The sequence below is a fragment of the Dermacentor silvarum genome, chromosome 10, assembly GCF_013339745.2.
Source record: "Dermacentor silvarum isolate Dsil-2018 chromosome 10, BIME_Dsil_1.4, whole genome shotgun sequence".
In the NCBI taxonomy this organism is placed as follows: domain Eukaryota; kingdom Metazoa; phylum Arthropoda; class Arachnida; order Ixodida; family Ixodidae; genus Dermacentor; species Dermacentor silvarum.
Genome location: NC_051163.1, coordinates 109077658 through 109102739, shown reverse-complemented (window position 1 = coordinate 109102739; position 25082 = coordinate 109077658). Strand labels below are relative to the sequence as shown.

At 46.9% G+C, this 25082-nt stretch overlaps 1 protein-coding gene across 1 annotated transcript in view; it reads right to left on the bottom strand.

Annotated features, from left to right (window-relative positions):
- Positions 1 to 25082, bottom strand: part of LOC119431753 (putative phospholipase B-like 2) — a 68014-nt gene that overhangs the window by 17443 nt on the left and 25489 nt on the right. Inside the window, exon 9 of the mRNA XM_049658030.1 lies at positions 2474 to 2626. Coding sequence (XP_049513987.1) covers positions 2474 to 2626 — 153 coding nt within the window. The remainder of the gene's footprint in view (positions 1 to 2473; positions 2627 to 25082) is intronic.

Below are 25082 nucleotides of genomic sequence, written 5' to 3'. Positions count from 1 at the left end.
TTTCTGGACTCGCTGCGCCATCTAGTAGCACTACCAGCACGTGGCCTCTGAGAACAGAAACACGATACTCCGGTGCCTGCGACGAACGCTGAGAATTGTTCCCTCGCTTGCCGCAGCCTCATTGGCACATACTGCAGTGACCCAACTTGGTGAGAGGTTCATCGCAGAGCGGCACATACCCAATGCATTCACAGCGCAGCTCGGTAAAGCGCTTGTGTGACAGGCGTTCATTGAAAGGCGGCACATGCCCGGTGCATTTGTCGCTCAGCTTGCTGATGCTTCAGGTTGCTGTCCTCGAGGAACCCTTGTGACGTGGATTCGATTCTGCTCAGCATCGGGTAAATTTAAGGGAACGTTTTCGTAACTGTAGAGCGGCACGTTTCGAGTGGGAGATAGTTAGCCAAATTAGCGTCAGAGACGCTCAGCGAAGAATGGCACACACATACTTGCACATGCCTAGTCACTAAACTGGGCATCCATAAGGTTCATTGAAGAACAGCACAGACCGAGTGACACACACCCTGTGCTCCAAGCCGGCGTCAACGGGTTTCTTCGAACAGTGGTACCTATGAAATCCCGCATGTAAAGCCACCCCTGTCGGCGTGAACGAGGTTAGTAGAAGAGCGGCACGTATGTACGTACACATTGCCACAAACCATGTGACCCAAATTGGTCCGGTGGAATTCGTTTCGAACACTGCTCTCTCAGCACAGAAACCCAGTGATTCAGGTAGGTGAGAAACGGTTAGATAGAAACATACAAACATTCCTAGATAAATATGGAACCGTACATCGATAGATAGGCCTCGAAACTGCTTGAAGTGCCCAATGAATGCTAACGCCTTAAAAAACCGCACCTAACCTATGCTATTCAAGGTTTGTTCCTTGCGCTACGTCTTCCCTTAAAATATTCTATATATATGGCAATGTTTCCAATAAGCTAACTGTGTTCCAGCTACATAATCAAGGAAAATTGTGTTTCGACTAATTATGCTCATTTCAGGTTGCCAAAGCTTCGATCGTGTCGCCCATTGCCGCCTCATTTCTAAATTATCTGCCCTTCGATTAGATTCTCTCACTTTATCATGGCTTCAGAATTTCCTTTCACTTCGCAAGCATTTCACGATTGTTAATAATACTTCCTCTCACTCTTCCTACGTCTTTTCTGGCGTTCCGCAGGGCAGCATTCTAGGCCCGCTTCTTTTCCTGATCTATATAAATGACCTGCCAAATAACATGTCATCAAGTATTAGAATCTTTGCTGACGACTGCATGTTATACAGAGCAATAAACAGTCCCGACGACCACCTGATCCTTCAAGACGGTCTCAACACTATCTCTTTCTGGTGTAGCACCTGGCTCATGACCCTAAATACTAACAAATGTAAAATTATTTCTTTCGGACCTAAGCGTGACATTTCCATTTTTTATTACCACATACAGGGAGACAAGCTTTCGCGGGCATCATATTATAAAAATCTTGGCGTTTACCTCACCCCAGGCCTCGCCTGGTTTGAACACATCACTGCTGCGTGCGCGAAAGCCTCAAAAACTATAGGGTATTTACGACGTAACCTCAGTCATTGCCCCTAAAAAGTTCGCACATTATCGTATCTAACTTTAGTCCACCCACAACTTGAGTATGCCTCATCTGTTTGGTCCCCTTCCGCTCATTATCAAATTAACATGCTTGAAGCAGTTCAAAACAGAGCCGCCCGTTACATTTTAAGGAACTATGACAATCATTCAAGTGTGACTCAACTTAAACTTAATCATTCCCTTCGACCATTGGCCATCCGCCGTCAAATATCTCTCCTATGCCTGTTTCACAAGTACGTCTACAGCAATAAAATAGCCTCGTTACACCTTGAACGCCCCCTTTTCACGGCACGCAGGCTACATAATCACCTCAGCTTCACGCGCATCTTTGGCAATACGAACGCTTTTAACACATCCGCACTTCCACAAGCCATCCGCATGTGGAATGATCTTCCCGATGATATCGCCTCTGATAATAACCTTAACACATTTCGCCACAAGCTTGAGGTATATATTTTTTGTTAAATAGTGCTGTAACATGGTCTCGTAGTTTAAGCTCTTTTGTTTATTTTGATATGTGTTGCGTTCTTCTTTGTTTTTTTTTTTGTTTTGTTTTCTTCTTCACTTGCACTCAAAGGCTCTTTTAATGCTTATTTCGGAAACGTATTCTGTTGTGCTGCATTTTTTTTCTTCACTTGCGTTGGAGACTTCTTTTGCATTTTGCAATTTACTCTGTTGCGTTGCGTTTTGATGTTCACTTGCATTGTAACCCTGTTCCATACTTGTTTGCTTGTGCTTTCATTGTATTAATAAACCCCCCTTACTCAATGCCTTTTGGGCCTGTAAGGTATTTTTAAATAAATAAATAAATAAATTTATGTCTTGGCAGCTAGTCATCGAGGGCAAATAAAGGTGGCTAGAACTTGTCTGCTTACCTCATCAGCGCCATCATGGAGTCCGTGTCAGTGACTTTGACATGGTCTCTCCTGAATATTTTTGCCCTGGGATTATTATCGTAGGTGAAGTAGTCACCATACTGTGCCACCAGCGCTGCTTGACCGCTTATAATGAATACGTCCTCAAAGTACCTAAAGAAAAGTAAACAAGGGTGATGAATCGCGAAAATTTGTGGTTGATTTTATGAGAACCGATTGCTACTGTTCGATCACTGTGTTTGTCTGAACTTTCACACAAGTATCTGTAGATGTGTACAGAACAATGTGCCGCAGAGATTATGGCATTATTATTAATTGTTACTGTTTTCACTATTCATCCCCATTATCGGTGCTTTTAATATTGCACTAGACGACTACAAAATTTTTATCCTCTTACCCTCACAAATTGTGTGTTGTATTTGGTTGTCACAAAGTATACTACTTATGCATTCGCATATTTATATATTTACCTAATGGGTTCTGACATAAAAACTTTTTGCGAGTTACGGGGGTTGGGAGGTTGCACTTTTGTTTTTTACCAGGAGCCGTCAAGACTATACAATCGAAAGGAAAAGAAAGCGACAAGCTTTTAGTTGTGTTAGAAATACATGAAAATATACAACGAAATGAAACAATATACAACATTAAGTACGACGCATAAAACATGGATAAACATAAACAGCCACACATAGCCAATAATACATTTACAATGCTGGACAAACAGCGTATGCAGCAGCCACCTAAAGCTTACAGAATCTTGAACGTTCGCTATATCATCAAGAGGGTGATTTCATAATACAATGAAACGTGGGAATGCAGATATGTGCTGAATGCGTTCGTGTAATAATAGAGACGCTGAAAACTGAGATTATTGTGCGGACGGGGAGAAATCGGATGAAGTCGAGAAGCGGCAAGGGAGAGGGATGTTGGCTGCTCCTTCATTATTGTGTATATTTTGCGCTTGTGTGCATACATTGTCTTTGCTGGTGTTGCTTTTGTAACAGGTGATGTGAGACAGTCCAGTATCACCTATGGTTTTTTCTCTCATCCCTTCTCTGTAATCATACATGAAACCAAGACAAACTGAGTTCCTTTCCCCTTCATACCCGGTCCTCAATACTTCTACAGTCTGTTAGGGTGTATCCAACATGAAATAAAAAATCTATATCTACATTGCAGGTTAATTTAGTAGCCTGCTGACTATCAGTCTGCAGTATAAGCTTACGTGAGCTGGCTACCGTCCCTACACACTGCCACGTAGCCTGCATTCACGTGCCATGCAAATCGCTTTGGACATCAATAGTGTCCATCACGACACGCGGAGTGCGCCTGTCTACCAGCCTGCGTGCGGACGAGCTGCCACCGAGAAGCTGCCCCACCAATGGGAAACGATAGCGTGTGGCTTCACCAAGGGAGGCCGCGAGCGGCGTTCGAGGACGGTGGCACGTGACAGAGAATGACTTCGATTACCTTCGCTGCGCAGGCAACAGAGTGATCGTCTAGCTGTGGGCACAGGTTCGGCCCTTTATAAATAATTTATTTTTTTATAAACCTGTGTTGACTAATGTCCGGTGGAGATGCTGGGCATGATTCCGAGCCCCACACACCGACGAGAGCGTAGTCCTAATCCTCGGTGACTGGAACCCGTGGAACTGACGCCAGTGCACCAACTGACCAGCCATCGTCTTCGCGGGGATTCGCCAGAATTCGAACCTCTTCTCTTCGCGGCAAGGGAGCCAACTATCACTGCTACCATGACCAGCCAAGTTACACCGGCACAGCTCATCGTGAGCCAACCTATCCCACCACAGGCTTTCCACGGCAACTCGTTCGAAGACGCCGAGGACTGGTTGGACCATTTCGAGAGAGTGGCAAGGTCGAACGAATGGAGTGAAGAACGCAAGCGGCGCAATGTGTACTTTGCTTTAGAAGACTCTGCTCGAACCTTGTACGAAAACCATGAGGCTTCTCTGTCGTATTGGGAAGAGTTTCGGCAGTAGGCTTCTGGCTACGTATGGTAGCAACGATCACAGGGAGAAGGCAGAAACGGCTCTTCGGGAACGGAATAAGCGCACGAATGAAAACGTAGCCATGTACATAGAGGACATGTCCCGCCTCCTCAAGCGCGCTGACCCCAACATGAGTGAAGGCAAGAAGGTGCACCATCTCATGCATGGGGTAAAGCAAGAGCTTTTCGCTGGTCTCGTACGCAATCCGCCACGCACCGTTGCCGAGTTTCGATCGGAAGCAACAACGATTGAAATGACGCTTCAGCAGCGAGCCCGGCAATACAACCGCGACCTAAGCTATGCGTCCGCAGATGTTTTTTCTGCGTGCACTGAAAATAATGAGCACACACTACGGGAACGTCTCAGGTCTGTAGTCAGGAAACAGCGGCAGAAGATGCAGTCTCACGCAGTTCGGCCGGAACCGTCTATCGTCGATATCGTCAGAAGCGAAGTGAGGCAAGCCATACGCGTACCACAGTGTGAGCCACCACCGGTACGACGAACGCCAACGTAATCTGACATGCTCAGGTAACCCGCCGTTCACAGTGCACCCATCGTTCATAGTGCACCAATTGTCCACAGTGCATCCATGGTTCACAATGCGCCCATCACGAGGCCAAGTAACTAGGTACCGATAGCGCACAATGCGCCCTGTATGGCTGAGAGAAGGCCCAGGAAAAGTGATGTGAGGCGTGACGCCGACCGTAGGCCCCTGTGTTTTCACTGCAGAGAGGCTGGTGATCTGTACGGATTTTGTCCGTACCGTCACGCCGGTCTTAGAGGATTTCTTATGAATGCACCATGCCCCCGAAACGCTGAAAGACCATCGGACATGGAAGAGTACTTATGTACGCGTGAGAGGTTTAGCACACCTCGCCATCACCAACCGCGGTCACCATACCCCATGCCTTACCGATCTTGGCAAGCCCGTGTGCCTCTTCAAGCACGGCTAGGCCTCGTTCGCCTACCACGAAGCCGTAAAACAGAAGCGAGCGACCTGTGGAGGAGGGGCCGCTAAGAATCAGACATGCGAACATCCTCCTGTGCGGGACAAGGGTAACATCGACGATTGGTTCCAGGTAAAGAAGTGCAGGAATGAGAAAATCGCTTCAGACTTGCCTTTGCTCATTGATGGGTACGAGCTGAATGCGGTAATTGATATCGGAGCGGATTATTTGGTGATAAGCTATGAACTGTCGAAGAAGCTGAAAAAGGTTTGGCGCAGTGTAATGGACCTCAGATCCGCACAGCATGTGGTCACCTTATTATGCCTCTTGGCAGGTGCGCCGCAAGAGTTCGAATACGAGAATTTACATACGTTGGTGAATTCGTAGTACTTTAGAAATGCTCAAGGGATGTTATACTTGCGATCGATTTTCTGAAGGCTAACGGTGCCATTATCAAATTACAGAAGTCAAGCATATCATTCTCGACGGAACAAGCTAATACCTGGGAAGAATCAGGAGAACCATATATCACTCGACTGCGAGTCGTCGGTGACGGTGTAACAGTACCGCCACGCAGCAGTGTAATAGTTCTCGTCAAAAATGACACACACAGCGAGTGCGAAAGTATAGCAGATAGCAACACGAAAGTTTTCTTGAACAGGAGCGTGTGTGTGGCACGGGGACTTGTTCACCTCCGTAAGGGGTGCGCAGATATCCTCCTCACTAATTTTGGGAACGAGTTTCAGCACATCGCGAAAGGAACAACTATCGCCTTCTTCCATGAGTTTTCTGAAACGACAAAATTAGGCAGCCTAGAGCTAGCATCAGCAGCTGTGCCAACGACCCGCGACGTCCACGAAGTAATTGCCGTTAGTCCCAATCTTTCAGTGCTTCAAAAACAACAGTTACACTGCCTGATACAGGATTTTGCTCAATGTTTCTGTAGTTCTTCAAAAGTGCGGCGCACGACCATTGCAAAGCGCAGAATTAAAACAGAGGAGACAACCAGGCCGGTATGCCAACATCCGTACTGAGCATCGCCGAAGGAAAGAGAGATTATCAAGAACCTTGTACGCAAAATTTTCAAAGACGATGTAATTCAGCCTTTCAACAGTCCGTGGGCATCTCCCGTAGTGCTTGTGAAAAAATTATGACACACTGCGGTTCTGTGTAGACTATATCGTAAATTGAACAGTGTGACTAACCGGGATGTATACCCCCTTATACGCATCGATGACACGTGAGATCGGCTACGGTGTGGAAAATTTTTCTCCTCCCTCGATCTGAAAAGAGGATTTTGGAAAATTGAAGTGGATGAGCGAGACCGCGAGAAGAGAGCATTTGTCACCCCGTATATTGACTCTGAATGCAAAGCTCTCCCATTTGGTCTCGGTTCAGTGCCGGCAACGTTTCAGCGCATGATCGACACTGTACTTTCCGGCTTCAAATGGCAGTCTTGCCTAGTAAATCTTGATGATGTCGTCATCTTTTCTACAACGTTCGAGCAGCACATAGAGCGACTGCGGTTAGTGTTAGAGTCAATCGATTCGGCAAACCTAACAATTAAACCGGGGAAGTATCAGTTCGCATTTGAAGAACTTCGATTCCTTGGACATGTCAACAGCTTCTTCTTCTTCTTTCTGGGGTTTTACGTGCCAAAACCAGTTCTGTTTATGAGGCTCGCCGTAGTGGAGGGCTCCGGAATAATTTTGACCACCTGGGGTTCTTTAACGTGCACTACAACGCAAGCACACGGGCGTTTTTGCATTTCATATTCATCGACATGCGGTGCCGCGGCCGGGATTCGATCCCGCGATCTCGTTCTCAGCAGAGCAACGCCTTGGCTGACTAAGCGCTCAATACCGAAAAGACAGCGGCCGTCTGTCTGTGAAACCGGCAGGCCTTTACAGCCTATAGATACACCGCAAGCACCATTTCAACAAGTTGAAATGGACCTTCTTGGACCCTTTCCTACATCTTCACTTGGGAAAAAGTGGATCATGGTGGCTCCAGATTACTTAACCAGGTACACTGAAACAGACTCCCTACATCGAGGAACGGCGGCTGAAGTTGCCAAGTTCATCGTAAGCAACGTATCCTCCGGCATGGCACTCCAACCATCATCATTAGTGATCATGGAACAGCCTTCACAGCGGAACTTATGCAATGCTTAATGAGGATGACTCATACTGACCATAGGAAAACTACCGCCTATCATCCTCAAAGCAGTGGTCTATTTGAACGCTTGAATAGAACTCTCGCTGACAGGCTCTCTATGTATGTAGATGTTGAGCATAGGATGTGGGATGAAAATTTACCCTGCGTCCCCTTTGCCTATAACACGGCCGTACAAGAGACAACTAGAGCCACATCAATCCATCTTGTATACGGTCCTGCAGTCACCACAACATTGGATGCTATGCTGCCGATAGATGTTTACCCCCCGGATTTAGGTGAGTTTTTACAAAGAGCCATGGAAGCCCGCCAGTTAGCAAGATACCGAATACGTCACCAACAAGAGACTCCGACAATGAACGCATGGCCCTCAGTTCCCAGTGGCTGCGGAGCCCCTGACCAAGGCGGCGGTAAGACCTGCGACGCGGCAGAGGGTGCTAAGAATCTCTGGGTCAAGACAGGCCGCCAATGGAAACTGAACCTGGCAACGTTCAACACGCGCACCCTCTCGAGTGAGGCTAGCTGAGCAGGACTATTTGAAGAATTATCAGGCATTTCCTGGGATATTATTGGCCTTAGTGAGGTTAGAAGAACTGGTGAGGCTTACACAGTGCTGACTAACGGCCACGTCCTCTGCTACAGAGGTCTTCCAGATAAGAAAGAATCCGGGTAGGATTTCTAGCGCATAATAACATAGCGGGCAACATTGATGAATTCTACAGCATTAATGAGAGGGTAGCAGTCGTCGTAATAAAGCTGAATAGGAGGTACAAAATGAAGGTAGTACAAGCCTATGCCCCAACCTCTAGTCACGATGATGCAGAAATAGAACAGTTTTATGAAGATGTTGAACTAGCAATGAGAAAGGTGCAAACTCAGTATACTTTAGTCATGGGCGACTTCAATGCAAAAGTGGGAAAAAACAGGTTGGTGAGCAAGCAATTGGCAACTACGGCATCGATTCTAGGAATGCAAGAGGAGAGATGTTAGAATTCGCGGAAAGGAATAGGCTCCGAATCATGAATACCTTCTTCAGGAAGCGCAGCAACAGGAAGTGGACCTGGAAAAGCCCTAATGGAGAAACAAGGAATGAAATTGATTTCAATCTCTCTGCTGATCCAAGCACAGTGCAGGATGTAGAAGTGTTAGGTAAGGTTAAGTGCAGTGACCATAGGTTAGTGAGGTCTAGGATTTATCTCAATTTGAAGAGAGAGAGAGTGAAATTAGTCAAGAGGAAACAGGCCAACCTAGAGGCAGTAAGTGTAAAAGCAGACCAATTCAGACTGGTGCTTGCAAACAAATATGCAGCTTTAGAAAAGGAAGATAAAGACAACATAGAGGTAATGAATGAAACCGTAACTAGGTTGATCTCAGAAGCAGCAATTGCAGTGGGAGGTAGGGCACCAAGGCAACCAGTAGGTAAGCTCTCCCAAGAAACAAAGGACATAATAAAGAAACGACAGAAGATGAAAATGTCCAACTCAAGAGATCAGATAGAATTCGCTGAACTGTCAAAACTAATCAACAAGAAGAAAGTAAGAGATATTCGAAATTATAACGTGGGAAAGATTGAGGAAGCCGTAAAATATGGACACAGCATTAAATCAGTAAGAAGAAAGCTTGGAATAGGACAAGGCAAGATGTATGTACTGAAAGATAAGCATGGTAATATCATCAGCAATTTCGATGACATAGTAAAAGCAGCGGAAGAATTCTGTACTGACCTATACAGTACCCAAAACAGCCAAACTACTTTCATTCGAAATAGTGATGAACCAGATACAGAGGCTCCTTCTATAACTAGTGATGAAGTTAGAAGGGCTGTGAAAGACATTTCCAGGGGAAAAGCTGCTGGAGAAGATGGAATAACAGTAGATTTAATCAAGGATGGAGGAGATATCATAATTGAAAAGCTTGCGACCCTTTATACGCAATGCCTCACAACTTCAAGTGTACCAGAGAGCTGGAAGAACGCCAACATTATTCTAATCCATAAGAAGGGAGACGTTAAAGAACTGAAGAATTATAGACCCATTAGCTTGCTTTCAGTATTGTATGAAATATTCACCAAGGTAATTTCAAATAGAATCAGGACAACACTTGACTTCAGCCAACCAAGAGAACAGGCTGGCTTCAGGAAGGGATATCCTACGATGGATCATATCCATGTCATAAATCAGGTAATCGAGAAATCTGCGGAGTACAATCAACCTCTCTACATGGCTTTCATAGATTATGAAAAGGCATTTGATTCAGTAGAGATACCAGCAGTCATAGAGGCATTGCGGAATCAAGGAGAACAGGAGGCATACGTGAATATCTTAGCAAACATCTACAAGGATTCCACAGCTACCTTGGTTCTCCACAAGTAGAAAGTTACCTATCAAGAAATAGGTCAGGCAAGGAGACACAATCTCTCCTATGCTTTTCACTGCATGCTTAGAAGAAGTATTCAAGCTCTTAGACTGGGAAGGCTTAGGAGTGAGGATCGACGGCGAATATCTCAGCAACCTTCGGTTTGCAGGTGACATTGTACTATTCAGCAACAATGGAGACGAATTACAACAAATGATTGAGGACCTTTATCGAGAAAGTGTAAGAATTGGGTTGAAGATGAATATACAGAAGACAAAGATAATGTTCAATAGCCTGGCAAGGGAACAAGAATTCAGGTTTGCCAGTCAGCCTCTAGAGTCTGTAAAGGAGTACGTTTACCTAGGTGAATTACTCACAGGGGACCCTGATCACGAGAAAGAAATTTACAGAAGAATAAAATTGGGTTGGAGTGCATACGGCAGGCATTACCAAATCCTGACTAGGAGCTTACCACTGTCTTTGAAAAGATAAGTGTACAATCATTGCATTCTACCGGTGCTAACATATGGGGCAGAAACTTGGAGGTTAACAAAGAAGCTCGAGAACAAGTTAAGGACCGCACAAAGAGCGATGGAACGAAAAATCATAGGACTAACGTTAAGAGACAGGAAGAGAGCGGGGTGGATCAGAGAACAAACTGGGATAGCCGATATTCTGGTTGACATTAAGTGGAAGAAATGGAGCTGGGCAGGCCATGTAATGCGTAGGATGGATAACCGGTGGACCATTAGGCTTACAGAATGGATACCAAGAGAAGGAAAGTGCAGTCGAGGTCGGCAGAAAACCAGATGAGATGATGAAGTTAGGAAATTTGCAGGCGCAAGTTGGAATGCGCTAGCGCAAGACAGGGGTAATTGGAGACCGCAGGGAGAGGCCTTCGTCCTGCAGTGGACATAAAATATAGGCTGATGATGATGATGATGATGATGATGAAGAGATCGACGCAAGGCACTACAACCGGCGACATCGCGAAACGCGATGTGAACCGTGTGACAAAGTGTGAGTATTGACCCCTGTACGACGTCGTGGGCGGTCTGAAAAACTTCTTTCTCGATATTTTGGGCCTTGTGAAGTAGTTCGCCGACTCAGTGACCTTACTTATGCGAGCGTTCAAGGCAACGAAACCCCACGGACCCCGTACATGTTGTGCTCATGAAACTTTATTATTACAGATAGATTGAACGAGCAACCAGCAAGACAGCCATGATACAAGTTAGTTTATCTACAACACCTACACATTATGTTGTTTTCTTACGCACCGGGCCGATGCGCATTAGGAGGGGGGATAGTGCCACGTAGCCTGGATTCAAGCACCACGCAGATTGCTTTGAACACCAACAGCATCCATCACGACACGCGGAGTGCACCTGTTTACCAGCCTGCGTGCGCACGAGCTCCTACTTAGAAGCTGTCCTACCAATGGGAAACGACCGTGTGTGGCTTCATCATGGGAGGCCGCGAGCGGTGCTTGAGGACAGTGGCACGCGACAGAGAACGTCTTCGACTACCGTCGCTGCACAAGTTACAGAGTGATCCTTTTTACCTCTGGGCACAAGTTCGCCGCTTAATAAATGGCTTTTTTTATAAACCTGTGTTGACTAATGTTGCTACAATATTTTTAATGAATTTGCACATGGCACAATCGAGCGGGCAACTAAACATGGAGGTGGCGGTCAAGCGGTTTAAGCGACTGATATTTTCCATGATTGGTAATTATTCTTCATTAATTTGAGCAGTGCAGTGATAAGGCAGGCAGAAAAATAGGCCAACGGGATGTCGTTTTTTTGTATGCCTTGCGTATTCAGTGCACTGCTCAGTCAAGGATATACAAGTGGCTCGTGGAACTGACCGTCCACAAGCAAGCGCGCAAAGATTTCAGACAGGATTATTCGTATCCCGCCATACATAAACAATCTCATTTCGACAGGGTTTATCCCCGGGCACAGGAACGCCTGATGGTGGGAATCTGCTAAAAAACCTGGAAGCAGAGCATTTTCGACAGCCTATTCATACTTTAAGTGCTTGAACCAAGACCGAGTTGACGGAAATATAAAAGCCGACACACTAAACTCTACAGACGGAGACTTTCCCTGTGAAAGTCAGATAACTGTCAATGGAGCAGGGTTTTTAACAATGCACCGGTCCTTTTCACCGGTCCTTTTCACCGGTCCTCTTCATGGGCCCTGGCTCAGCCTGATCTCGAAAGTGTCACACGAGGCCCACACGTGCCCAGCTCGAGGTTTTTAAACCTGGCGGATACCCGTAATACTTGGGCACCGCCCGGTTTGGCCCGTTAGCCTGTGAGTTCGAACAAAACACGGTACAGCTCTGTGTGGATCTGAAGACGGCAGCTGAACAAAGATTCTTTGCAAGAGAAATGTATAACTGGCCAAATTTTCACTGCACTCGTTGCTGAGAAATAAATTGGTAAAAAAATAATTGTTCCGTAATGGCGGAACAATTAATGCGATAGTAACATGCCAGAATAATACACGGAGTGTAAGGCTAGAAGCTGTTGAGGTAGTATGAATTAAAGTAAATGTAAGCTAAGTAAAATCTAGCTGTTGTGCTAGGGGTCCTCTGCTTGAATCCTGCTATCGGTCAATTTCATGTATGTTTATTAATTGAAGCAAAAGTCTCTCTTAGCAACTTTACCACCACTTTTCCTGATCGGCTATGTTTCAAGCCCTTTCCTGGGCCGATCCCGGAGGTGGTGCACAGCCACGCCAATAAAATTGCATCACTTTCAGGTTTGAGCAGTTATTAAAGCGAAGCTTGATATGGCTAGGCGAATTCGCATATATCTAGGCGAAATTGCCTGTTGTAGTGAGATGATTGTGGACCGTCACGTTTGTTGACGTGCGGTGCGGTGAAGGATGGAGCCGTAGACGTTTAGGTTTGAAGATAACATATATTAGAACTAAGCACTCTGTAAAACACTATACAAACAGCACGACGCACACACCACACAGTGACTAAAGTACATATAACCCATGCATGCTACGTCCCTACGCTACAAGGTTCTTGCTCACGTCCTCGTCGTCTTCAGTAGAAGGAGACCGTGGTGGGACGACTTGGTCGCTGAGCAAGACGTAGTGGGTCGACTTGCCGCGATGCTGGGTTAGAGGTGGCGGCGGCTCGAACGTTGATGATCGGCATGCGATCAGACGACCAGGAACAGTACTAGCCGGGAACAGTCTCGCGGGCAGGTAGTCGCCGCACAGGTCACCGACATCCGCAGGAACGCAACTGGTCAGGAGGTTGCCCAGCGGTTCACCCGAGCAACCCTCTCGAACCCTGGCTCTTCGAACGCCGTCTCCAACGCCTCTGCTGCGCTCGTGCCTTCTACCTCTTCTTTTTTTTTTCTCGGCCGCGCCACCTCGTGCTCTCTCTCTTCTTTCCGCAACGCGCCGCACATGTAGTCAATGTCGTCATCGTCGTCGTTTCACCACACCTGTGTACAGAAAACTAACATCATCAGCACTGTCTCCGGCGCCGTCGTCTTCTTCCGCAGCTGGCTCGTTGGCGCTCCTCGAGTTGCGTTCATGCTCGTGCTCGGCACGCGCTAGTGCCACTACTCCCGCGTTCGTCGTCTTCATCTTCTTCCACAGCTAGCCGCGTTGCCGCTCATCCTTCCAGCGTAAAATTTCACTTATCTTCTGTCGTCGTAATGGCTAGGCTGCGTTTACGGGGGTATAAGCCATATGCTTAAGGGAGTACGAGCGATTCAATGTCGTACGTAACGGACAAATTTAGTTTTGAAGTAATTTAATTTCGAAGAATCGCAAGCGGCAGTGGCGGTCGAATGCTGCTAACCTCGCCGCTGAGCAAACTGGAGACAGCGAACGCAAGCGACAACGGCGGACTGCGGGCACACCATCAATGACGTCGTTCTCTCCGTCGCAGCCGAAAGTGTGTGCAACGTCGTGACTGAGAAGTACATTAATGAACCCTCGGGATAACCCATTCCTAAACACCGGGGCCGCACGTTTCAGCTTCGCTGGTTAACCATCTTAACGGAGTGGAAGGGCCAACGAGAAGATTTATGGTAAACGGCCTGCACTATTGGTGTTTTGTTTCATGACATTTATTTGTGGGCTCCCATTCTGAAAATTCTGAGGAATAATTTTGTCAGGAATGTAAGACCTGGTATGAGCAACTTTAGTGATAGGATGGTGTGGCAATATAACCCGCATATATCGCATATCACAGTGCATGGCATGGCATATAGCATTCATATACCCAAGTACTGTTAAGTCTCAACCTGTCCCTGAGTATACCTTGGACGTTTACCACGAGGCAGCCCCTTTCATCATCGTCGCTCACACGGCGACAGTGGTCGACACGGACGGTGAAAGCTGACTAGCGTCCCGAATCGGGAGTGCGCACCTTTGGATGTTGCAACGAGGTAGTGCCTTTCATCAGCGTCGCCCAAACGGTGACCGCGCCAGACACCGGACATGACAAGTGAACCGGATTGAGGCGAGAGGCTAACTTCCAGGAATTGCTACCGTGGGAGTGACAACGATCTCGGTTTCCCAGAAGATCACGCAGTGGCAGCAAAAGGTGAGGGCGAGGATACAACAGTAGAGGAGGAGTTGGGTGAACACGACAGCCTCTCTGATTGGCCACACCAAGGTCAGCAGATTCACCAGTTGAGTCTCTTAGGGAAGACGAAGGGATTAAAAGCGGAGACCGGTGGTTCAGTGGGGAGGGGCTTGATGTGACCTGATACGAACTCAGACGTTGAATGTGCTCCTGATGGAGTGGGCTTCCGTACCCGGAGCCAGTGTTCATAATGTAAATTAAACCATTTTCCTATTCCCTTCTACTTGATGTACTCATCGATGGGCTTGGTGGATTTTTGGCCCAAACGCCACCTCGAGCCGCAACAAACTTGTGGCAGCGGTGGGATCAGGAAGGCAGTCCTCACAATCTGGGATTGGCGGAACCTTGGATCCTTCGCAAGCTTGACGTAAACTGGGGACGGAAGAGCGACTTCTGTGGACCCGGGATCAGCAGAGCTCCTCTTCGTGGCTCAGGGAGGCACAACCGTCGCAGTAACGGCGTGGAGTCTTCGACGACTCGAGCAAACAGTAAAGAGCAGCAGAAGGCGACAGTCCTCACGATCTGGGATTGGCGGAACCTTGGATCCTTCGCAAGCTTGAGGTAAACTGGGGACGGAAGAGCGACTTCTGTGGATCCGGGATCAGCAGAGCTCCTCTTCGTGGCTCAGGGAGGCACAACCGTCGCAGTAACGGCGTGGAGTCTTCAACGACTCGAGCAAACAGTAAAGAAGAGCAGCAGAAGGCGACAGTCCTCACGATCTGGGATCGGCGGACCTGAGAACGTGGCTCTGGGAGACACGGCCTTCACAAGCTCGAGGTTGGGTGAGTGCTTGAGCGACGACGTTTTTCCCGACGATTAGGACAGGGTTCTATCGGGCAATTAGCTGGCATTGAGCGGCATCGGGTGTGCGGTCAATACAGGGGAAATTGTAGTCAGCTCTCGAAAAGCATGGATATCACAGAGTTAAAAAAAGAGGAGCTGTTGCTGTTAGCAGCAGAGCTCGGTATGGATATTAGCCATAAATTGAGAAAGCCCGAAATTCGTACTGGATGCACGGGAAAGGATATGTCGCGAGAGGAAAGAACAGGCGGAAGAGAAGGAGAATCAGGAAAAGAGGGAACAAAGGCAGGCAGAAATTTAGCTCCAGAAAATACAACTTGAGCACGCGAGATTAGCGCACGGGGCGGATGTGACGCCACCATAAACGGAAAGCGTGAAAATGACGAGTTTGCGACAGCCGTACAAAACATGCGATGACATTGGTCTCTAACTGATTAATTTTGAGCGAATTTGTGAGAGGCAATAATTTCATCAAGACACATGGCCGGAACGGTTGCTTGCGTTGTTGCCGGGAGAAGCCTCGCAAGTCCTAGCCCGACTGAGCGCAGACGAGGCAAGCGTGTACAGTGTAGTTACGTCGAGTTTGCTCTCCAAATACAAGCTTACCACTCAGGAATTTTGGAGGAGATTTCGTCAGGAAAGAAAGAAGCCTAATGAAAGCTTCGTTGGGTTTGCGTGTAGCCTGAAGGATGGTTTTTCAGAGTGGGTGAAAAGAGAAAGGGCGGAAAACGTGAGTAAGCTGTCAGATTTTTTCTGCTTAGAGCAGTTTTACGAAACTTTGACGGATAACGTGCGCCTTTGGGTGAAGGACAGGCAGGAAGGCGTGTCCGTAAAGAGCGCAGCACAGCTGGCCGATGAGTATGTGGCAAGCCGTGGCTTCAAGCCGCAGAGCAATAATGCACAGTACTATCAAAGGCGACGGCCACAAGCTTACCACCGTCAAGGGCAACAAACCACAAAAAAGGAAAGAGATGACACAAGTCGCAGTTCGGCGCACAACGAAGGCATGGCGAAAGCAGCAGAAAATGGTCGAAAGGAGCCCAGAAATCATTCGGAAGAGCTCAAATCAAGAGTTCAGTTGGCATGTTATTACTGTAAGAAAACGGGTCACTTCGCCCGAAACTGCCCAAAGAAAAGGCCAGTATTCGCTTGCATAAGCAATCATCCGAGTAACCTAGATCTCTTGAAGCCATACATGACGGATCTAGTGGTAAATGGCAAATAGTGTAGGGTACTCAGGGACTCCGCGGCCACCATGGACGTCGTCCATCCGAAGTATATGAAAAGTGAAGACTACGTGTCCCAATGCGCGTGGATAAGGCAGGCTGTCAGCGAAGACTCAGTGTGTTTACCGATGGCAAAGGTACAGATTGAGGGACCTTTCGGAGATATCGAGACAGTGGCAGCAGTCTCTAATGGGCTTCCTTACCTTTTCTCAAACAGCTCAGAGTCGCTGCTAAATAAAAGGGGGTGCACATTTGCTGAAGCCCAGGTTATGGCTAGGACGAGGTCCAAAGCACGCGGTATAGCTCAGCAGCTGCGTTACGACGAGGAACAATGTGAAAAAAAGGTGGATGAAACAGCTAGCTCCGGAGACTTAGTTAAGGCCGAGGAGGAAATCCTTCCGATTTCCCCGACAGAAGTACAGGAAAGGAGTAATGCTCATCAGGAACCGCCAATTGGAGAAAAAAAAGGGCACTCGACAGGAAAAGAAAGCGATTTCCAGGGGTCTGTGTTAGTGCCGACCGCGCATAGCTATGAGCGCATGCTAGGTGTTGGCAGGGAAACGCTACGGATGGCACAGCAAAATGACCCGACGGTAGCGGTTCTGAAAAGCGGAACCAATGAAGGTGTGTCGTCGTCGAAAAACATTTCTTTCAAAGTGAGAAACGGTCTCCTATACCGTAAGTACCGAGATAGGCGAGGGCAATTTTACGATCAACTGGTGGTGCCGGCACCGTATCGTAGGGACTTGCTGAGCCTTTTTCATGAACACTCGTGGGCAGGACACCTAGGTATAAATAACGCAAAGAAAAGGCTCCTGCAGGAATTTCATTGGCCAGGTTGTTTCAGAGAAGCGCAGGATTTCGTCCGCACTTGTTAGACTTGTCAGAGAGCAGGCAAGTCTAACGACAAATGGAAAGCACCAATGGTTAAGGTGCCCATTATTTCAGAGCCCTTCCGTAGAGTTGTTGTGGATTTGGTGGGGCCAAAAACAAAAGCGGGTAATCGATACATTCTCACCTTATTGTGCCCCGCAACAAAGTTTCTTGAGGCAGTTGCCTTAAAAGAGGCAACTTCGGTCGAAGTAGTGGATGCTCTACTTTCAATTTTTTCGCGCCTCGGTTTCCCGGCAGAAATGCAATCAGACCAGGGAACAGTTTTCATGAGCGCACTCATGACAAAATTACTCGAGAAATGCGGCGTTAGAATTTTGCGTAGCTCGGTCTATCATCCTCAGAGCAACAGCGTAGAGTGATGGCACGCCGTCCTCAATAAAGTTTTGAGAGTGGTTTTCCATAAAAAGAAGCGTGACTGGGACTGTTGCCTACCGGGCACACTTTTTGCGCTGCGCATGGTGTCACACGAGGGAATAGGGTTTGCCCCGGCAGAGCTGGTATATGGCCGAAATCTTAGAGGTCCCCTAAGGCTAATTCTCGAGCTATGGGAGGACGATCGGATGCCCAAAAGTATGGTGGAGTATGTGTTGGACCTAATGCAAAGGATGCATAAGTCTCATGAGATCGTGAAGTGTAACCCAGAAGCTGCGCAAGACGCTTCAAAGTGATATTATGACAGGAATGCTAAGAAGCGATCATTTGAAACTGGCGACAAAGTGATGATTTTGCGGCCAAATCGCGAAACTAAACTGGAAGTCCACTGAGAGGGACCCGCCGAGGTTATTGATCGGATTTCAGAGGTGAATTACACCGTGAGAATGTTTCAGAGGACGTTCCTCTAGAGTTACCTTGTTTTCGTAGGAAAACGAGACGTGTGGAAGAAGTATTAACACAAGCAGTTAACAAGGAGGCATTAAGTACAGAGAAAGTTAAGATTTGAGGAGTCTTATTCAGGGTTACGCAGATTGTTTTGGGGAGCAGCTGGGAAGGACTCATTTGACACAACATGACATTGAGCTAACGACGGAAGTGCCTTTTAAGTCAAAAGCGTACCGCCTATCACCGCGTCAGCTAGACATAATGAAGGCAGAAGTAAAAAGGATGCTTCGTTTTGGTGTGATCAAGGAAGCACATAGCGAATATTGCTCCCCTCTAATGCTAGTTAAGGTACCAGGGAAATATTCACGGCCATGCGTGGATTATCGAAAGCTAAATGCCATCCCGAAAGACCAAATCTACCCCTTGCCAAATATAGAGGAGAGGATAGAACTCGTAAGCAGAGCTACATTCATTACAACCCTAGACTTAGTCAGGGGTTACTGGCAGGTGCCCTTAACAGAACGAGCCAGTCGCTATGAGGCATTTGTAACACCTTTCGGGGTTTACCAGCCCGTTACCATGTGTTTCGGCTTGAAGAACGCGCCGTTCTGTTTTTCAAGACTGGTGGATCAGGTGCTTCATGGGCTGGTAGAATTCGCGCTTCCCTATCTGGATGATGTGGCCGTGTTTTCTAATGATTGGGAGTCTCATTTGCAACATACCCGGGCGGTGCTTGAAAGAATCAGAGGGGCGGGCTTGACTATCAAGGCCGAAAAGTGTCAGTTTGACCAGGCCCGTGCCACGTATTTGGGGCACCAAATAGGACAGGGAAAACGTGAACCAATGAAAGCCAAAGTGGCGGCAATAGCTAACTTTCCAAGGCCAGTAACAAAAAAGGATGTGCAGTCATTTCTGGGAATGGCCGGGTATTACCAGCACTATATTCCAAATTATTCGGAGCTTGCCAGTCCGCTAACTGACAGCCTCCGGAAGCGTGAAGCAGAAGTGGTCGCTTGGAGCGCTGATAGGGAAGAGGCTTTCCAGAATCTGAAGAATCCTTTGACTTCACGGCCTGTGCTTGTCTCGCCTGACTTACTATGCGAATTCATTCTACAGTGTGACGCCAGCAACCGTGGTCTAGGTGTCGTCCTTGCCCAACTTAACGAAAGCGGTGAAGAGCATCCCGTGCTGTATCTTAGTCGAAAACTGGCACCGCGAGAAGAGGCGTTCAGCACCTCTGAGAAAGAGTGTTTGTGTATTGTATGGGCCATTCAAAAGCTAGGATGCTATATTCAAGGCACGAAATTTACGGTGGAGAGCGATCATTGCCCTTTTGCCTGGCTGAAGCAAATGTCGGGAAAAAACATGAGACTGCTAAGATGGAGTCTCATTCTGCAGGAATACCACTTCGAAGTCAAGGATAGGAAAGGGAGCCAGAATAAGAATGCAGACGGTTTGAGTCGGGGATATTAAACAACAATTAGGTAAAAAAGGAGGGTGTTTGTACGTATCGCATCGACGTTATTAAGATAGGCAACTAACTTTTGTCTTGCCGAGGGCTGACCACGATAGAAATGGAGAGAGACAGAGAGAGGGGATCATAGCGTTCGGTAGGCATGTCGCTCGGGCACGCTGACCAGAGTGTGTTTATGTGTGCTTGTGTTTGCCTAGGAAGAAGGCCGAAACATGCGAGGGCTGGAATCCCAGCTGCAACGGGTCGTCGGCCATCACCACAAAAGAGAACCTCGAAGCTTCGGGCAACCTGACGGCTGGTCACCCTCAGGTCGAATCTCTTGGCGGCGGGGAAGTCTGTTACGTCTCAACCTGGTCCTGAGTATACCTTGGACGTTTACCACGAGGCAGCCCCGTTCATCAGCGTCACCCAGACGGCGACAGTGGTCGACACCGACGGTGAAAGCTGACAAGCGTACCGAATCGGGAGTGCGCACCTTTGGATGTTGCCACAAGGCAGCGCCTTTCATCAGCGTCGCCCAAACGGCGACCGCGCCCGACACCGGCCATGACGAGTTAACCAGATTGAGGCGAGAGGCCAACTTCCAGGAATTGCTACCGTGGGAGCGACAACGATCTCGGTTTCCCAGAAGACCACGCAGTGGCAGAAAAAGGCGAGGGCGCGGATACAACAGTAGAGGAGGAGTTGGGTGAACACGACAACCTCTCTGATTGGCCGCACCAAGGTCAGCAGATTCCCCAGTCGAGTCTCCTAGGGAAGACGAAGAGATTAAAAGCGGAGACCGGTGGTGCCGTGGGGAGGGGGTTGACGTGACCTGAGACGAACTCAGACGTTGAATGGGCTCCTGATGGAGTGGGCTTCCGTACCCGGAGCCAGTGTAAATAATGTAAATTAAACCATTTTCCTATTTCCTTCTACTGGATGTACTCATCGATGGGCTTGGTGGATTCTTGGCCCAAACGTCACCTCGAGCCGCAACAGTATATACGGAACTTGACGGCGACTCCGATGGCGAAAAATAGGCTTGGAGGGCCCATATACTTGCTATGGCAATAATAAATGGATCCTCCGCTAATTATGCTCACGCGTGCTACCGTATAAAAGGGACATATCTGTATTACATTTGCCAAGTAGTTGTGCTACAATATATAGCGAGGGCATAAGATGTACCAAACTATCTGGTTAATTTTATATTTAACTTTGAAATAATACTTGCAACCTAAATTACTTTGACTCGAGACAGTATCTGAATGAGAATGAAAATATAAATGCGCTTGTCTACTGGCTTTCGGAATTCTTTAAGAAACTGTCGCTAAAAGCTCTTCTGGGTCTACTCTAAATAAGCAGGTCACACGCAGAGATTATGCGCACCTGGTACCTTGTGTAACAAGAATGTATGCCTTTATTCGCTTTCGTTATATACCGTCATTTCTTGGCCAATCTTGCTTAGCGGCTATGTGCCACCTTTTCAGAAGGACGTTAGCTCAAACCATTGGTTTAGAGGCGAGACCTTAACCGAAAAGTACACACACCGTGACCTCTCATTATAACTATGTGCAACTTCGACCTTGCACAACTAGTGCCGGAAGGATATTGGCCTGATGCTGCGAAGAGGCGCACGGCAGAATAAGTGCAGCGGTGTCATATCACAAGGCTGTTTTCTTATTTTTGTACGGCGAAAGTGCAGGTTTGGCCGACAGCACTGTGAATGTGCCCTCACCATCATTATAACAGCGGCAGAAAGAGCTCTTACAAAGTTCAGTGTGTTTCTTCAGCTGCTATTGACGCTACTGCAGCACTGAACGCTACCTGTCATACGTGTTTGTGCGCCGTAACTGGTGTTCTATATGCAGTGTTACTGTACATAATAACAAAGAACAAATACGATGCACGTGGCCATTCGTCACTTCGTGTTTATTCTCCCCCTGGCGCTCCCTCCTCTATTTCCCTCTTCTACTTCGTCAGGTCGCTTCACTCCCGCCAACATTGCTTTCATCCCTCCCGGGATGATACTTGAAGACGTTGGCTATGGAGGCTGACTCTAGAGTGTCGTTCGGGCCGATGTACCAAACAGTCTTTAACTGTCCCTGTTGGCTAGCCGTTTTCACAACCCAATATGGGCCCTTGTGTATATCGAATTTGACCCGGGGAGTCCTTTCCTCACCAGCAACCACTCGCTCGCCAGCAGTTGAGGTAGCACTGGGTTTGGCCTTTTGTCGAAGTTCCGCTTGATTCTTTGCCGCAGGGTACTTTGCTTGGCTTTCCTCATTTCTTTTGGCTACTGTAAGTCGTACCGTCTTGTCCACTCCCAGTTCCGTATCAGCTGGAAGATATGTAGGCTTACCGGTAGCGGCGAACATTGGTGTACATCCTAGGTCTGTTGCGTAGGATTGGTTGTGATGGAATCCCGCAGCCTCAAGGCAGCATTTCCATCCACCTGGATATTTATGTATGTATGTATGTATGTATGTATGTATGTATGTATGTATGTATGTATGTATGTATGTATGTATGTATGTATGTATGTATGTATGTATGTATGTATGTATGTATGTATGTATGTATGTATGTATGTATGTATGTATGTATGTATGTATGTATGTATGTATGTATGCATGCATGCATGCATGCATGTATGTATGTATGTATGTATGTATGTATGTATGTATGTATGTATGCTTTATTTGCACAAAAAAGTAAATACAGCCTTTCGGGGGTAAAGTGGGGAAAAAAGCTGCTCGTAGCAGCTTGACCAGCCCCAAGAACCCGTAAAACAAAAAGGAGCAGCAGAGCGGAAATACAGTTGTCTCATGTATTTACAATTCAAGCATTACAACATATCATGCATACGAGATCGCAAATCGGGCGAGAAAAAAAAAGAAAAATGAAAACAGAAACAAAAGTAAGAGATTTTCTGCAAAGCCCCACAATAACTCACTGCACTTCATAAGCATATAGGAAATGTACAACTCACATATGAGAGAAAAGTCAAGTATATCAGGAAGAGAACAAGACTTAATATCAATTTTATTAACAATAAGATCATTCAGTAACCGAGGTAGCCTGGAGCGCAGCATTTGTGATCCATATTTACTGCGCCATTGTGGTACGTGCCAGTACTCTGGCTTTCTTGTACTGTATGGAGTTTCGTGTAGCTTCAAGTTAGCCATAAAAGTAATGTGCTTTACGTTTCTTTTCTGTTCATTTTTATACGCAAGCACTAGACGATACTTTAAAAGGGCCTGTAATTTCGGTGTCTTAAGTTTATGAAATAAATAAGCTGAAGGGAAATCATATGGTTTATTACAAATAGCGCGAAGAGCCTTCTTTTGCAGTGTGTACAACCTGTTGATATTTGTTTCCGAAGTGGAAGCCCAGACAAGACAACAATAATTTAAATGGCTGAGGAAAAGGGAATTGTATTTCAAGCGTATATCAATAGAGTAGGGAAGATAGTTCAATAAATAAAAGAATCCAGTGATTTGTGAAAGCTTACTAGCAAGAAAATCTATATGGCTATGCCAGGTCATAGTATGGTCAAAAAATACACCTAGCGATTTCACCGAATTAACAAGTTCAATTTTAGAATTGTTCATTAGCAAATCTTCCTCGAGAGTAATTGGCGTGTTCTTAGCGCGAAATAACACCGCCTTAGTTTCTTTTTCGAATAAATGCCGGATACATGACCATTTACTGCTTCAGATCGTGAGTGGCTCTCTCAGCCAAGACGTTAGCTGCTGGATCATATGGTGCAGTGAACCTCAGCATGCTTCCGCGCTGTTCCGCCCACTCTTGCAGTCGACTGTTCCTAAAGGCTGGCCCGTTGTCGGATACGATTACTTTCCCATTCTGAAACAATTTTCGCCTCATGAAAGCAATAATGCTGTTAGCGTCCTCTCCTCCCGGTTTCGCAGTCACCATCCTGCAAGGTGCACTCGGCGACACATACCAGGAACACTTGGGTTTTCTTGACACCTTCGGACTTTTTCCGGAGTTCAGCGAAGTCCAAGTGCACAACTTCAAGTGGTGTTTTCGAGTAGTTAGGCAAGGTCATCGGCTGAGTAGGTTGCCTAAATTTCGCTTTATTTATTTGGCATTCATGGCACGATTGTACATATCGCTTGGTGTCTTCTTTCATTTTTGGCTATCTAAATCGTTTTGTAAGCTTCATGTATGTTCTTCAAAAGCCATCATGGCTGTTATGATACAGATATAAAACCTGTGGGACTAACGTTGGAGGCACTGTAATTCTTCCCTTCTCAGTGGGCTGCAAAACTTCGGTTCCCTCCCATACTTTGGCGAAGTTCATTGTTTCCCGATTAGCCTCCTCTTACACGATCGCCAACCTGGATAGCTCATTAGCATCTTTCATTGAAGCACCCGGACGGTGATTGACTTCGAAATCGAACTGCTGAAGTTCGCCTATCCAATGTGCGATCTTACCCTTAGGCTCTTCCAATTTCAATAGAAACGTAAGTGCTTCGGTATCAGTGAAAAACTCGAAATGCGTGCCCTCCCAGTAGGAACGAAAATATCGAATGACTTTTCAAAACAGCTAGTGCTTCTTTCTCTGTTGTGGTGTAATGTACTTCTGTTTTCGAGAATGTATAGCTGTGGTAGCCAACTACACGAAGTTGCTGATTTCTTGCTCGCCTGCAGTCTCACAATGAGACCGGACTGCTCCGGTTCCATAATGCGAAGCATCTGTACTAAGTTCGAAAGGAAGGGTAAAGTTGGGAAGGCAGAGGATGGGATCAGAGGAGATCGCTTGAACCAGATATCTGTAGGCCGCCTCACACTCCTCCGTCCATGAGCAGGGTACATTCTTTTCTGTCATCCTTGTCAAACATAATGTTTAAAGGCGTAAGTGCTCTAAAGTGGCCGGCCAAGCCCAGAAACAATCGGAGTGAATGGATGTCATATAGTTTTAATAGCTTTGTAATACATGTCACAGACTCTTCCTTTGTGTTTTTGGTGGTACCGTGCAGTACTACACCCAGACTGGCCGCTCTGTTCTTGAAGAATTCACTCCTTTTAAGGTTGATTTTCGGAGCCGCCTATGAGCCCATGTGCCAGGTGTTCTCCGTGTAAATGCTCATTCTTGGAGTATACAAAAATGTCGTCCACGTAAACGTTACAATCACGGCCAATGTAGGGTTTCAGAACAGTGTTCATTATATGTTGGAACCAGCTTGGCGAATTCTTCCAGCCAAACGGCCGGCGATTGTATTCACGTATATCAAAAGGAGCAATAAAAGCCGTGTACTGTTTTGTCTCTTC